We start from the raw sequence: 14,725 nt of genomic DNA, 5'->3' as shown, positions 1-14,725 counted from the left end.
GATCGATCCAAAAAGGCAAACTGAATCAAGACTCATCCTAATGAGGAAAGAACTCAATAGGGAAAACCCATCCCGTTAGGGAGGGAACAAAAACAACCGTCATCCACGAGGATATAACTCAGTGGGGAGCGCAGAAGGAAATGGTAGACACTTTCTGCTTAAGGGGTAGACTCTACATGGAGAGATCAGACACACCCAATTCTGCTAAGGGAATGGACCCAAGCTTTGCAAGATGCTGCCAACTTCGGGGAGTAACACTGCTGGGGATACCCACTCAACTAAGGAGCCACCTGTTGGGAAAGCACCAACCTCTCAACCATGCTGATGAACCCAATTCTGAAGCCGATCCAATGGCGCGATGCTAAACTCTTTCCAACAAACCAATCTCGGCTGGTCGCCACGGCCTAGGGCTAATGGATATGTTTGCAATGTTGATGCACGAGTTTTTTTGTTTTACACAATGCCCCATGATCCTGGAAATGCTATGCACTAATGATGCAATATGCTATGCTTATCTAAATGATGAATGCATAAACACACGTCTCCTCCAGAGACAACACCGGGGAACTCCAGGAACTGTGCTGAGGATCCTATAACCATGCCAACTTCCATCCTACTGGGGAAAGACAAACCTTGCTGGGGATGCACTCCATCGAACCCGAACTGCTTGGAGATTGCCCTACTAGGGGAGGCAACCCATTCTTATCTCTACTGGGGATGATTTTCTCCGAACCCGATCCGCTTGGGGATCTCACTGAGGGAAAAACATCAACACAAACCCTACTGGGAAGGCAGTAACCTTCAGGCTCGCTGAGGAGACACTGATCTCAAATCTGTTAGGGAGGATCTACTGGAGAGATCTGTATCAACAAATAGCAGGAGACAACCATCAACAGATACACGACAACAGCTGCATCATGAGTATCTGAACGCTATGATTATGCATGTATGCATGATACCTAAAAATGTATGATGAATGCTGACAAATAGACGTGCTCAACACACAGGTCCAGGAATCAACCATCCGGTACCACTCTTCCGGAGGGAAAACCAAAGTCACCAGAGAGACGAGAAAATCCACTGGAGACTGGGATATCAGGGAGCAACACCATCCTGCAGGGGAGGAAGGCCACCAGAGGCTTCTGGAGGGATCGTCGGTCACAACCGAAAACAGAGCTCAGCATACAGGCGGACGCGCCATGACCACTCGTGCTGGAGATCAGAGATACCATGAAGCAACCAGATCTCTGATAAGGATAGATAGGCCTTAATAAAGCTCCTCATGCTAACAACTCCGCTGGGGATCTATCTGAGGACATGATGGAGTACTGGATGTCAATCCACCAAATACTGAATCTTCCAAGAATAGCACCCATGCTGGGGGAGGGAGGAAGACTGCTCTGCTGGAGAGAGGAAAGTTGAAGTCTTCAATAAATGCTCTGCCTAGGACTGCCCCACAAAAAGCGTCCAAACAGCAAACTTGCTAGGGATGCCCCACAATAGGGCTCAAACAGCACTCTACTGGGGATGCCCCACTATAGGTGCTAATAGGGACTTGGAAGAAAAAAACTGCAATGCCGGGGACATGAAGATGAACAACTTCAACCAACACTACACTGGGCAATCTCGCTGAGGAGAAACCATGAGAGGTTCTACAGGGAAAAGATACAGTCATGCTCGAGATACGAACAATTGTCTTACCTGTTGGTAATCATACCGCCCTTGGGAGAGCACTGTGGGTCTCCTAAGTATCCTTCCATCATTGTGAATATTCACTTAGTTTGAGAACAATTTTGAAAAAATTATTTATTTTGAAAAACAATGATACTTTATCAATTAAAACATGCAAAATGTTTGTTGAGTTGAAACAAATAAGAGTGCAAATAATTGGATAAAAGCTCAAATTGATGCGATGGAATGGTAGTCTGCAAAGGGCGAGACTCCATAGATCTGTACAAGTTTGAAATCGGTGATATATATTGGAGAGGGCTACATTGAACATAATGACCCTTCCTCTACCATTCTGAATTTTCGATGTATTCAGAGCTTCAGTCGACGACGCATCGAGGATTCCTGACGGATGACAGATGTACGGCACAGTCTTGTCAGGATGCAGTTACTTGCCAAATCCCTAATTTTTGCCTAGATTGCCCCAGTGTGAGGTGCTCAATCTAGCGGGATGCGAATTTTTTTTTCAATGTCTCTAACTTTTGCCTGGATCGCCCTTTCGGGTTTTCAATCCACCGAGACGCTCCTTTTTGCCTAAGTCGCCCTTTGGGGTGTTCGACTTAGCGAGCTTTTTGTTCTTTTTTTTTTTGCGAAGTATTTCTTGACTGCATCGGGAATTCACAGGACGAGTGAACTTCTTCATCCATTGCTGTAAGTCTCAGAGCACCGCCTGAAAAGACTCTCTTGACAACCTATGGGCGTTCATAGCTTAGGGTTCACTTGCCCCTGGAATCGGGTACGAAAGACAAGACTTTCTTGAGCACAAGGTCCCTCGGAACACACGAGGCTTGACCTTCTTGTCGAATGCTTTCATCACTCTCTGCTGATATGACTGACCATGACACATGGCAGTTGATCTCTTCCTTTCGATCGGATTCACTTGGTCGTAGTGACTCTGAATCCATTCAGCATCAGTCAACTTGGGACTTTGAGGGTGCTATTTCTCTTTTGTTTCTTTCTTTCTTTTTCTTTCTTTTGATTTGGATTTCTTTTGATTTTGCACCCTCCACTTTTTTTTTTTTTATGTGCCCCAGTTGGCTGTTCTGCTGATTCTCGAGATGCAGTGGTGATCTTCTTTTCTTGCTCAAGAAGTCGGGAAATCTCGTCAGGAATCCCTTCAACATCATCTTCTTCCGCTTCGAATACAGGGAATTCACAATTGGGAGATGACGTCAGATCATTGTGTTCAATGGGTTTAAGAAACAACCTGCATAATGATTTTGATATGAAAAGCTTTTTGGAAATCAAACAAGACAATCGTTATGCAGATGAAAAGATTGTTTTTATTCCTGTTTTTAGGGTTTTTTGTGATCACCAATTTCATGTAAAAAGTGAAAAAGGAAAACAATTGGAAAAAACAAATGTTTAACATGCATTTATTTGAATGAAAATATCATTGCACAAAATGTTGCCAACAATGTCATCACTTCTCCTTTTGGCATGGGAGAAGGGTTTTTAAACAAAGTGATTATTGCTCTGGCTTATGAACAACTGTAGGAAAGCCCACAGTGACCCAATTGTGATAGATCCCACCAGGGATAACAACTGTCAGTATCCTTTGCATCAGCAACTTCTGCTTTTGAACAAACCTCTTTGTTGAAGACCTCAGAAGAACAACCATCGCCAACCCGGGACTTGCCGTCTTCAAGCTTGATTAACACGGGGACCTAAGTCTTCAAAGCTCAGAATCCCTGACCTCACAAGGTCTTGAACCTTCATCTTCAGCTGGAAACAACTATCCACATCATGACCAGGAGCACCCGAATGATACACACAATGCTGTTCAGGCCTATACCACCACCGAGGGTTGACGGGTATAGCCGGCGGGTCTCTGGGAGTAATCAAGTTCCGCTCTATCAAAGAGGGATACAACTCTGCATAGGACATAGGGATCGGATCAAAAATGATCTTCTTCCTCTCATTACTCGTACTGGCTTGATTACCATTGGGAGGCCGGTAAGTCTGCTGCTGAGGATGATGTTGTTGATGCTGATATTGCTGAGTTGGTCTTCTCTATTGTTGTTGAGTTTGAGTGGCTGGAATAGTCACAGCAGCAACTTGCCGATGCTGTCCTTTGTTCACGCTCCTCCGACGGTGCACAACATTTGTTTCACCCTCTCCCCTTCTGGGTGCCCCAGAGGATGGCTTTTTAGAACTTGAAGGATTTGAAGAGCCAGGATGGCGAACCGGAGCAAGGGTTGCTCTGACATTAACAGTCTCTGTAGCAAGGGGCTGTCCACTGATTATAATACCCCTCAAATCTTCACCCACGGCATAGTTGTTGACGGGAATAGTGACAGCAGTAATTTGATAATTGACAGGGACCCTCTCTGGTGAAGCACGACTGGGCGGCAGAATCACAACTTCCTGTCTCTGGGCTAAGGCACGCAGCTCCTCTTGCCCCTGAACAACTCCTTGCATCATGGTCATGAACTGGGCCATGTTCTGCCCTCATCTCAGCCAACTCAGCTTGGACTTGATCCATACTCCTCTGATGATTCAATCTGGTTGCGGTGCGGACGATGATCAACAATCCCGTCTCAGTCAAAACCCAGAGTGAGAAGTCTCTCCCAAGCATGTCTGCAATGCAAGGATGATACACGCATGATATGCATATGATGCGGATGCTATTTTATCATGAATGATCCTGAAAAGGATATGCACATGCGAGTTAACTTTTTTCATACATTATTATTTTTTGGAAAATAAACATGCTATGATGCAAATGATGGAGCCAAGACTGGGAGGCTGTGCATCTCGGCACACAGGATCCGAAGCTTCGGCTTGAACTCTGATCACAACCATCTGAAACCCAAAGTCAATCTGATCAACTGGCATCTGAACCCATGTCTGGAGAACTGAGTCACCATCTGAGTGAGCACCCACAGATTCAGCCCAGGGATCCGAAATAAACGGAACCCGCTGATAAACCACGGACAAAACTCCGGCGTCCCAGAAATAAACGTCCATAAATTTGGCTGAACCAAAGTCACCATCACAGCACCACTGGCAGAAACCGTATCTGTAGAGATCAAACCCTCCCCTCACAGGTAGGTTCTAAGAACAGAAGTTTGTCAGCTTCAGCCCTTCAGTCGAGAATAATACGTTTACCACTGAAGGTTTGGCATTATTACGGGATAAAAGACCTCTACTGACTCCCCTCAACAGGATATCCTAAAGCAAGTTCCCAGTCTCGGGGTCCTCGGATTGATCAGCGAGAATGCGCCCACCAGAGCTAACATAATCACGTCTCGGAGGAGAGGCCTCGACTGAGTCCTCGGAAAATGGTCACCAGAGTCGACAATTTCTAGAGGAACATCATGTCGTTACGGAACATCCGTAGGACATAATATATCCAAGAGAAACCTCGTCTGGGTGTGGTTCTTCACGAACGACTTAACGTAGCAACATGCCACGCAAGCCTCATGAACATCCACTCTAAAATCTGTGTGTACACTCAAGCCTGGGTAATGGGCTTACCTCTCATAGAACACCCCACCCCAACAAACAGATAAACGGCAGCAGATACAGCAAACATATGTACATGAATGCAATAAGGTAAAGCAGGTAAATGCTGAAAATAAATAACTATACAAAAGAATAAACACCCAATAAACAAGAAACCTACAAAAGCTAGGAGGGACTCGCTTAGGGAAACTAGATCCCCAGCAGAGTCGCCAGCTGTCGCAACCCGAAAAATACGGTGGTGCGAAAAAACAACCGGCGAAGAAAGAAAATGACAGAAGAGTCGCCACCGTGCGTTATTTATCCCAAAGGAGGGAAAGGAAACGCTCGAAGTAAACCTGGAGAAAGGAAAGGAAAAGACAAGGTCTCGCAACCAAATCTTGGGTTCGGGAGTCGATTATGCGAAGGGAAGGTATTAGCACCCCTACGCATCCGTAGTACTCTACGGGATCCACTCTTGTTGTTTCTTGTCTGAAGGGTGTGTGTTTATCTAATGTACTATTTACTAAAAGAAAGGGTCAAAGAAAATGACTCGCACGGATGTCGCATCCACTGCATACGTATCTCTTCTGAATATGAGAATCAGAGTCTTCGTAGCTCGGCTACCTAGGGGTTAAGGATAAGTGTGCTCGATAAGACATCGTGTCTTATGCCTACGTATCTCATCGGGAATGAGAATCAGAGCAAAAACGTAGTTCAAACTAACTACGGGAACAAAGGGTCTCGATTGCAACTAGGGCAAGAGAAAGGGAAAGGTCTCGATCGCAACGAGGGCGAGAGAAAGGATCGCAACGAGGGCGAAAGGAAACAAGGATTAGTTGTTAGTCGTTAGTCAAACTCGGCAAGACATCGCATCTTGTGCCTACGTATCTCATCTGAACATGAGAATCAGAGTTGCCGTAGTTCGGCTACACGCACGCCAAAAAAACAAGACACACACAGGCAAACATGGAACCCGACTGCCAATCACTGGACTTACATCAACATCTGAACCAAAACACACACAAAAGGGCAAACGTGGAGCCCCGACTGCCAATTACTGGACTTACATCAGCATCCGAACCAAAACACACACAAAGGGCAAACGTGGAGCCCGACTGCCAATCACTGGACTTACATCAGCATCCGAACCGAAACACACACACAAAAGGGCAAACGTGGAGCCCGACTGCCAATCACTGGACTTACATCAGCATCCGAACCGAAACAACCAAACAAGTTAATAGGGAGTCGGGAACTCGAGTCTATAACTGTCAAGCACACACACAAAAGAAAAAAAAAAAAAGGTGCCCGGAGTGGTCTCGCACGACCACCTGCCTACATACCTCGTCTGGAACAAGGATCAGGGCGATGTAGTTCCCCTACATAGGGGTTGCCATCTGAATATGGACCTAGAAAAGGAGGACACCAGTTGTGTCAAGAGAGTGGGCAATGTGTTCACATCCTAGCAGTAGGTGTCGCAGCTCGCTGAATCGAGTCTTAGGCAGTTACCTCTTTGCAATAGAACGGACTACATGCCACAAGATCGGAGACGCTCGGAAAGGTCTAAAAGAAATGGGGAAGCTCTGCCCTAAAGTTGTCATGCAATGTGTACTTAAGTGTTTAGGATTTACAAATGGGAATATCTACCTAATGTTAGCATGCAAAGAATATGGGAATTCTACCTATGTTATCATACAAAAGGATATGGGAATCCTACTTATGTTATCATACAAAGGGTTCTATCTAATGGGTGCTACCTAATCGGAACAAGAATCGACGAATGGAGCAAGGAGAAGTGTTAGGGATAAGGGTAGATGGCGATGCATGAAGCAATCGACTTACAAGGTTGATGGCGATGCAAGAAGCAATCGACTTACAAAAGGGTGGATGAATACGTGCTGGTTCTGTTAGGTTTTGAAAAATGATTACTCGACGTTGGATCGAGGTTTTGATCTTGTTTTGAAATGGTTATCGGGTGTTCATTTTAATTCTTGTATTAACAGATGAATAAAGAATGAAAGAATAAATATTATACATTTCATAGGAGAGGGATACATTTGTTATGAATGGGGATTGACATGGCAATCAAGCAATATAAATATATGCCTCAAACACCATACAAGTAGGCCACAGTTAATCAAACAAGTAAGATATAAACAAGTATATAATCGAATCAAATAATCAAAGAATGAAATAATAAAGCATTAAACATTGTATGAGTGTAAGTGCAAAGGAAACCGGCTCATTGTAAGAAAGCCCAAGAGTAAGCTATGTGAGGTTGATGGCGATGCTTAAAAAGCAATCGACTTACAAGGGTGTAAAAAATGGGCTCGATATTAAATCGAGAAAAGTATGATTTTTATAGTTTGAGAAAAATGGTTTTTGAACTAAATTCAAATACAATAACTATGCATTATTAACACATGAAATTATAATAAGCATAAAAAGAGATATTAACAAAATACTAAAAGAATAAAAAATGCTAAAGGAAAATAAAATCAAATAAAAAGCAAAAAGTGTCACACATGAGTATCAAACCCTCTCCACCTAATATTATGCAACTAAACTCTCTCCACTAGGCCACTCAATACTATTTGCTATTGAGATACTACCATAAATATATGAACTGGGCTAACAGATTTAAAATAAAAAAAAAAAAAACAACAAAACATTTTTATGGGTTTTTTATCATCTCTGTTAAAAAACAAAATAAGCTAAATAAATAAAAAGTAAATAATAATAATAAAAGAAAATAAAAGCATATACATTTTTCTGATTTTTGTGTTAAAAATGAAATAAATAAAATAATAAAAGAAATAATTAAGAAAAGGAAAAAAAGAAAATGGAAACAGCAGAAGCTCTTCCCTACTGCTATCGTCTCCCTCACTCTCTCTCACCTTACGAGCTACGACTCTCCTTCCTCATCGCTCAAACCTCAAAATTTCTCTCTCTCTCTCTCAAACGCTATCCCTCAACCTTTACTCTCAAAGTCTCTCAAACGCAACCAACCCTCTCTCTCTCAAAATCGCTCAATGGCAGCTCAACAAAAACTCTCACAAATATTTTCAGACAACAAGCGTAAAGAGAAAGACAAAGAGAGAGAAAGAGAGGTCCTTACAAAGTGTCACTGCGGTGGTGGTGAAGGATGCGAAGCTGGCCTCCAGGTAATCAATCTTGGGATTTTTAGGGTTTTCTTTGCTTGAGATTTTTGCTTCCAGGTTTCTCTGTGAACAGTGGCCGCTAATGTTCTCTAGGGTTTTTTTTCTTACTGATTCCTCCCTTTTTATAATCCCATTGCTAGGGTTTGGATGAGATCAAAAAAGCATGGAATTGGAATTGCTTTCTTTTTTTGTGCTGCTCTGTTGTCTATCCCATTTTGGTGTTTGCTCTGAAAAAGGTAACATGTACCTTGTACTTCTTCTGTGAAAATGTTTCATTTTGTTGCTTGTGAATTTTTACCATCTTATTGAGTTGTTGTGATTTTACTGCAGTGAATTTTCTTGCAACTTTGAGGCTTCTGTTAACAACACTCAACCTTGCAAGAGTAGCTTGTTTCTCCATGTGAAAACTTCACTGTTGGTAAGAAACAAATTCACCGCTGTAACTCACTTGAATATATGTTTTCCCTTTTTTTGGAATTGGACTGATTTTTGTGTGTTGTTGTTGCAGCAGTATTGAATAAACCATCTCCTTGTCCTGATTTGCACGACTTAGAAGTTAGTAGGGAAAGAACCCTCTGATCTAACAAACCAAACTCATCATCCTCATACTGAGTTAACTGCTTCCTCTGAAAGGACTGCATTCTGAATACTCGATGTATGCGATCGGCAGCTTGTGTAGCATTGCGGACAGCGGTTGGAGAATCCTTAAGACAGAGGGCATCAGGCATATCATTATAGACCACAGGTGTTGCAGTTCGCTCCAAAACTGTCTGTACTGTTTTCATTCCTGGAACTTCTTGCTTACCACCTTTTTGTTGATCATCCACTGTGAGGGTTTCAAGGTGGCTTGTTAATGAAGACTCTGCTAAAAAAAAAAAAAAACCAGAGAGTCCTTTGTGCCCATTGCTAGAGGCGAGATCTGCAGCTGTTCTACCTGAAGGAAACTCTGGAGATGGATCCTCCAGTTCGGTCTCTGTGGCAGCACCGACCTTGATGACAGCAACTCCACCAGACAACTTAGCAATTCTCTCGGCGAGTTTCTCAGAATCATAAATTGAGTCTGTCTCAGACAACTCTTTCTTTAGTTGTGCAACCCTGGATTGCAACTCATCCTTTGATGCAGCATCGACAATAATAGTGGTAGAATCCTTGGAGATGGTCACCTTCCGGGCCAAACCAAGTTGTTCAATTGTGGTGTTTTCAACGAGAAGGCCCAGATCACTGGCTTGGAACTCAGCACCTGTCAATATAGCAATGTCTTGAAGAAGGGCCTTTCTTCTTTCACCAAATCCTGGAGCTTTGATGGCAGCGACATTAAGGATACCACGCAGCTTATTGACAACAAGGGTCGCCAAAGCTCCACCAGTGATATCTTCAGAAATGATAAGCAAGGGGGCTCTCAATTGAGTGGTTTTCTCCAGCAGAGGAATGATATCTTTGATTGCTGAAATCTTCTGGTCGGTAATCAAGACTCTAGCGTTCTCAAATTCAACAATTGATTTCTCTGGATTTGTTACAAACTGAGGGGAGATATATCCTCTATCAATCTCCATTCCTTCTTCAACTTCAACTGTCGTGTCAAACGAGGAAGAAGACTCAATGGATAAAACACCATCGGGTCCAACCTTGTCAATCGCTTCAGCAATCATTTTTCCAATCAACTCATCATTTCCAGCAGAAATAGTAGCAACAGCTTTTATATCATCTCCACCTTTAACAGGCCTAGCCAACTTCTCAAGCTCTTCCACCAAAGCCGCCACAGTTTTATCAATTCCTTTCTTGATCGACACAGGATTAGCACCCGATGTTACATTGAGAAGTCCAAGCTTAATAATTTCCCTAGCCAGAATCGAAGCCGTTGTAGTCCCATCACCAGCAGAGTCATTAGTTTTACTTGCAACCTCCCTTATAAGAGCTGCACCAGCATTTTCCATGGGATCAGGAAGCTCAATAGCTCTTGCAATTGTCACACCATCATTAACTACCTTAGGACTTCCAAACTCATCCAACACAACATTCCTCCCTCTGGGTCCAAGAGTGAGGCCAACAGCATCGGCAAGTTTATCAATTCCGGCTTGCATAGCGGAGCGTGAATGTTGGTCAAAGGCGATATCTTTAGCGGCGGCTTTAATCACAAAACGGTTAGGTTTCTGCCTGAAATTGACCCTTCCATGTTGTTTAACCTTCTTGCTGAGACTGGTCTGTGCACTTGTTACCACTGAGGCATGAGCCCTGAATTTTGATACAACAGATGCATCTACAAGATCCCGGCAATAGACGAAGCCATCCTCAGAGCCACCCAGTTACATGAGCATCGCGTATTGGTAAGGCAGCAATCCAATTTGTATGACTTATTAGTGTGGCCCTTATATTCTTGTAACAGTTCACCTGTGGTTCTGTCCAAAAGACGCACAGTAGAGTCTAGGCAACCGGCTAGGATGCAGTTGCCATCATTTGACAATGATATACAGTTGACAGATTGCCCAAAGCTAAAAGATATTTCTCTGCCAATACGAATGCCAAATATCCGAACAGTTCCATCAACACTTCCTCCAATAATTTCAGTTTTTGTTAAACAGACAGACATCACACTGTCTGCAAATGTGTCAATAACCTGTATTGGCTCAGTGTTGTGGGATTTTGGTACTGCGGTAAGTTAACTTGTTTTGCACTGTTATGATTGTTTGAAAGAACCAAATGCTGCCATGCATCTTTGTTATGTGATATGAAGAAATGATTGCAATGAGTTCGCATTGGCCTTTATCAAGGGTTTAAATCCCTGTGTACAAACTTACAAGGCTAGCCAGCATGGAAGACCGACTTAGGATGCCATAAATGTCATGGTTTGCTGCTAATTCCTGTTGTTGCTCTAAAGGTAAGATTCAGATCTTTTGCAATCTTCTCACAATCCTTGTATGAATTTTTTTTTCAGTAAGATCATGTTGTTGTGCAGGATGGTTCCTTGCTCAATATTTTGCATTGCAGGATTTGACATATTGTTGCTAAACCATCATGGCAGGTCTAATGTATGACCTGAAGTGAATCCCTGATATGGAATTGTTAGATGATTTCCTGCTGGTTACGTAACAGGCTCATAACTTGGTCACTGCAGGGTTTGTTATGGGTTGCATTACGGTTCTTGGTTGGCTCAAACAGGGCAATGGTATCCAGCAGGTTTTTTTGCAAAAATTGTTGTGGCTTCCATTCATTTTTTTTTGTTTAATGATGCTCTGAACCAATGTCTACTGCAGGGTCCAAAAGAAACTCCTCATGCGTTTTGCTACAACCTGCGGGCGGACACCGGAGCCCAACCAGTTACGCACTACAGTTCGCGGATGGAGCTTTGATGGAGGCATTGGCAGAACCTATACTAGAGGATCCTGATGACTGGATATGATGGCCTATGAAATTAGATACGTAATGTTGAACAAAATTTGCAACTTTCTCAAAGTTATGAAATAAACTCTGTACTGAATTCTCCAACATGTTAGTTACTGTTGCGGCTTGCCTCTGTGTGTGTGGGTGCTATTGTTTTGCAGGTTGTAGGAATTTATTTGTTTGCTTTTCCCATCATCATGTAGTATACAATCTCCATCAACTGTCTCGTTCATTTGAATGACTGAATCAGTCCCAAGTTCAATGTTATTCAAAGAAGCTCCAACCTCATTTCTAGGACCACTTTCATCATTATCACAAAAACATTCGACACCATTGTGCCTTTTGCAAAAAAGACTGCCTTGGACAAGGAAGACTCGGGACACTTTTCTTTACACGTGTTACATGTATTAAGAGAAGCAAAGTCAACAATTAATGGATTAGATTGTTGTATATCACCATCTTTACCGGAAACTGTTGCAAAAGGATTCCTTGTACTACTAATCTGAGAAGAATCATAAAATTCATTGGCTTTGTCAGTTGAAATTGTAACTGAATTTGGTGCCATCAGTGTAAGAATAAAAATGAAACCTTTTTATTTGTGTCAAAACCAAAAACTGAATTTTGACCAATGGCAAAGGAAGATGATTAGAGATTTTTTTCTTCAACGCTAAAGGGTCATGGTTATATTATTACAGTTTTTTTTTTGGTATGTGTGATTGGTTTCTGAAAAATGAATGAAAGAAAATCAGAGAGATTTGTTATGGAATTTTGTGAATAAGAGAGTATGTTTAGAGAGAGAGAGAGAGAGAAGAAGCTCTTCAGTGTTGTTTTACCACATGTAACAGTACCTTTGGTGTAATTTGGATATGGACATGGGTTTATTTTAGGGTTTTCGGATTTGGGTCGACTTTGGTCAAAGTTGACCAAAAAGTCAACTGTTGACCAAAGTCAACAATTGGTCAAAAGTGTCAATTTTTGTATTTTTCTTGTATGGAATCATATGTACTGGTTTAAACATGGATGAAATAGATTGAAATGGATTAACAAATGGTTTGAAGTTGGTTTCCAACTTGTTTTGCCTTATGACTTGAATATTTGACTTTGAAAAGAACATGACTGATAATGCACATGAACAAACACCATGACTTTGGACCAAGACCAATCCTCATGTAAAAACCAAAGTAAGGTTAGGCCAAGCACGCTAAACAAACATAAAAAATTCAGGAGCAAAATCGGGGTATGACAAATATGAGAATACCTCTCACTTTCTTCTATAACTAAACCCTAGTGATCAACTTAACCATTAACACAATGATTATTGAATTTACAACTCAACTAAAACAAACCAACAACTATGCCAAGTTACTGAAACATTGTGGGGTATACACAAAAATTCAATCCTAATTCGGCTATGGCATTAGCATGGAATACAAGAAACACTATGTTCTAAAGCTTATACTTAACATCTTGGAACAAGGTTTACAAATCAATTAACAAACCAAACTCCATGCCTTAAGGTATGAAAAGAGGCATTAGAGTGGTGCACAAACAAAGACTCAAAAGATAAACCCTAACACTAGCTATATTCAAAACATGCACACCTAAAAAGTGAGGTTTGAGTCTTCTTAAATAGCAATGTGTTATGGATTTTTCTCTTTGGATTTAGGATTTAATTTCGTCTAGAATAATAATAGATATTGTTGGATTTTATTTGCTCCATAAAACTCTCCAACAAAATTGATTTGATCTTCAACGACTATCAAACAAATCACACAAACACATTGCACAAATACAATAACAAATCTGATCGAATCTTGACCAGATTTTCACTCAAAAAACGTAACAACATTGGCCTGCTGAACCAGTTCCAAATGTTACACATATGTTGGAATATCGAGTTCCACATGTATCCCTTCTTCACTCCAATGATAATAACATATATCTGCTGATAAAGACCAGATGTTGCAACATACCCTTCTTCATTAGAACTGCACTAACATATGTCTATTGATAGAGACCAGTTGTTGTAGCATACATGTTAGAACATCGTGTTCCATATGTTACAAAAGTACATCCAAATTAACTCCTCTTCATGTCTTCTTTGTAGAGTCATTCTTGGGAAAAAAATTCCTTAAAGGTACATCCAATCAAATCTTCTTTGACTGAATCAAATCCAACATCTTTCAACTTCATTTTGGATTAACCAAACATACTTCTTTCCAAAAGAAAAACTATGAATTTTGAAGAAGTCAACACCTCAACACTTCTGAAGGACATCTGGAGATAGTAAGAACCCAAACCTTAAGCCCATTTCTTAACTATTTGTCAAATACTTTAGCTGAACAACTCTTTTTGGCAACAAACTCAGATGCTGGAACACATGTTGGCACATCTTGTTCTAGATGTTTCCTAAAATACATCTTGTTCATATGTTGTTTTAGCTAATGCATCCAATCCAAAAGGAACAACAATCTCCCCATTTGGATTTTTGTGTGGCTAAAACAACTACAAGACGTGTTCTTCGTGAAGTAGCACAAGTAACACATCATATCACCCAATATAATCAATAAAGCAAACATCAACAACACAAGCACCACATAAGTCAGGTGATTTCTACATATTAAGTTATCAAATCCATTATTACTCCCCCTTTTTTCCATAATTTGGTAAAGGCATGGAAAGAACATCAAGCTTCAAATTTTAGAACAACGACCAACCCAGATCAACATTCAAAATAGAAGTAGCATAAAACAGTAGCATAAAGTCAAAAGACACAAGTTGCTACACACAATAGATAATGCTCCAAAGCAGCTAATGATGTACTCTCAATGTCATTCATGCATTAATACACAATTAGTAGTTGAGTCAGAATCAATAGCAGAAACTACTAACACAAAGATTAACACACATAATTGAGGTCCAGATGCCTAGCTCGATGCTTCAACATGTGTGCAAACATAAAATCAGAATAATTAGTATCCAATACACCTGGAAGAACCATTCACACCAGA

The 14,725-nt window shown here is 41.3% G+C and overlaps 1 protein-coding gene across 1 annotated transcript; it reads right to left on the bottom strand.

Annotated features, from left to right (window-relative positions):
• Nucleotides 1–8,767: 8,767 nt before the first annotated feature.
• On the bottom strand, nucleotides 8,768–12,279 carry LOC127104801 (ruBisCO large subunit-binding protein subunit alpha, chloroplastic). The gene is made up of 4 exons (XM_051041955.1): nucleotides 12,117–12,279; nucleotides 10,725–10,931; nucleotides 9,271–10,593; nucleotides 8,768–9,162 (listed from the first exon to the last, which is right to left on the bottom strand). The coding sequence occupies exons 1-4, from the start codon at nucleotides 12,277–12,279 to the stop codon at nucleotides 8,768–8,770; spliced, it is 2,088 nt and encodes a 695-aa protein (XP_050897912.1).
• Between the last annotated feature and the right edge of the window lie 2,446 nt (nucleotides 12,280–14,725).

This window comes from Lathyrus oleraceus, chromosome 7, assembly GCF_024323335.1.
Source record: "Lathyrus oleraceus cultivar Zhongwan6 chromosome 7, CAAS_Psat_ZW6_1.0, whole genome shotgun sequence".
NCBI lineage: Eukaryota > Viridiplantae > Streptophyta > Magnoliopsida > Fabales > Fabaceae > Lathyrus > Lathyrus oleraceus.
This window is presented reverse-complemented; position numbering and strand designations above follow the sequence as displayed.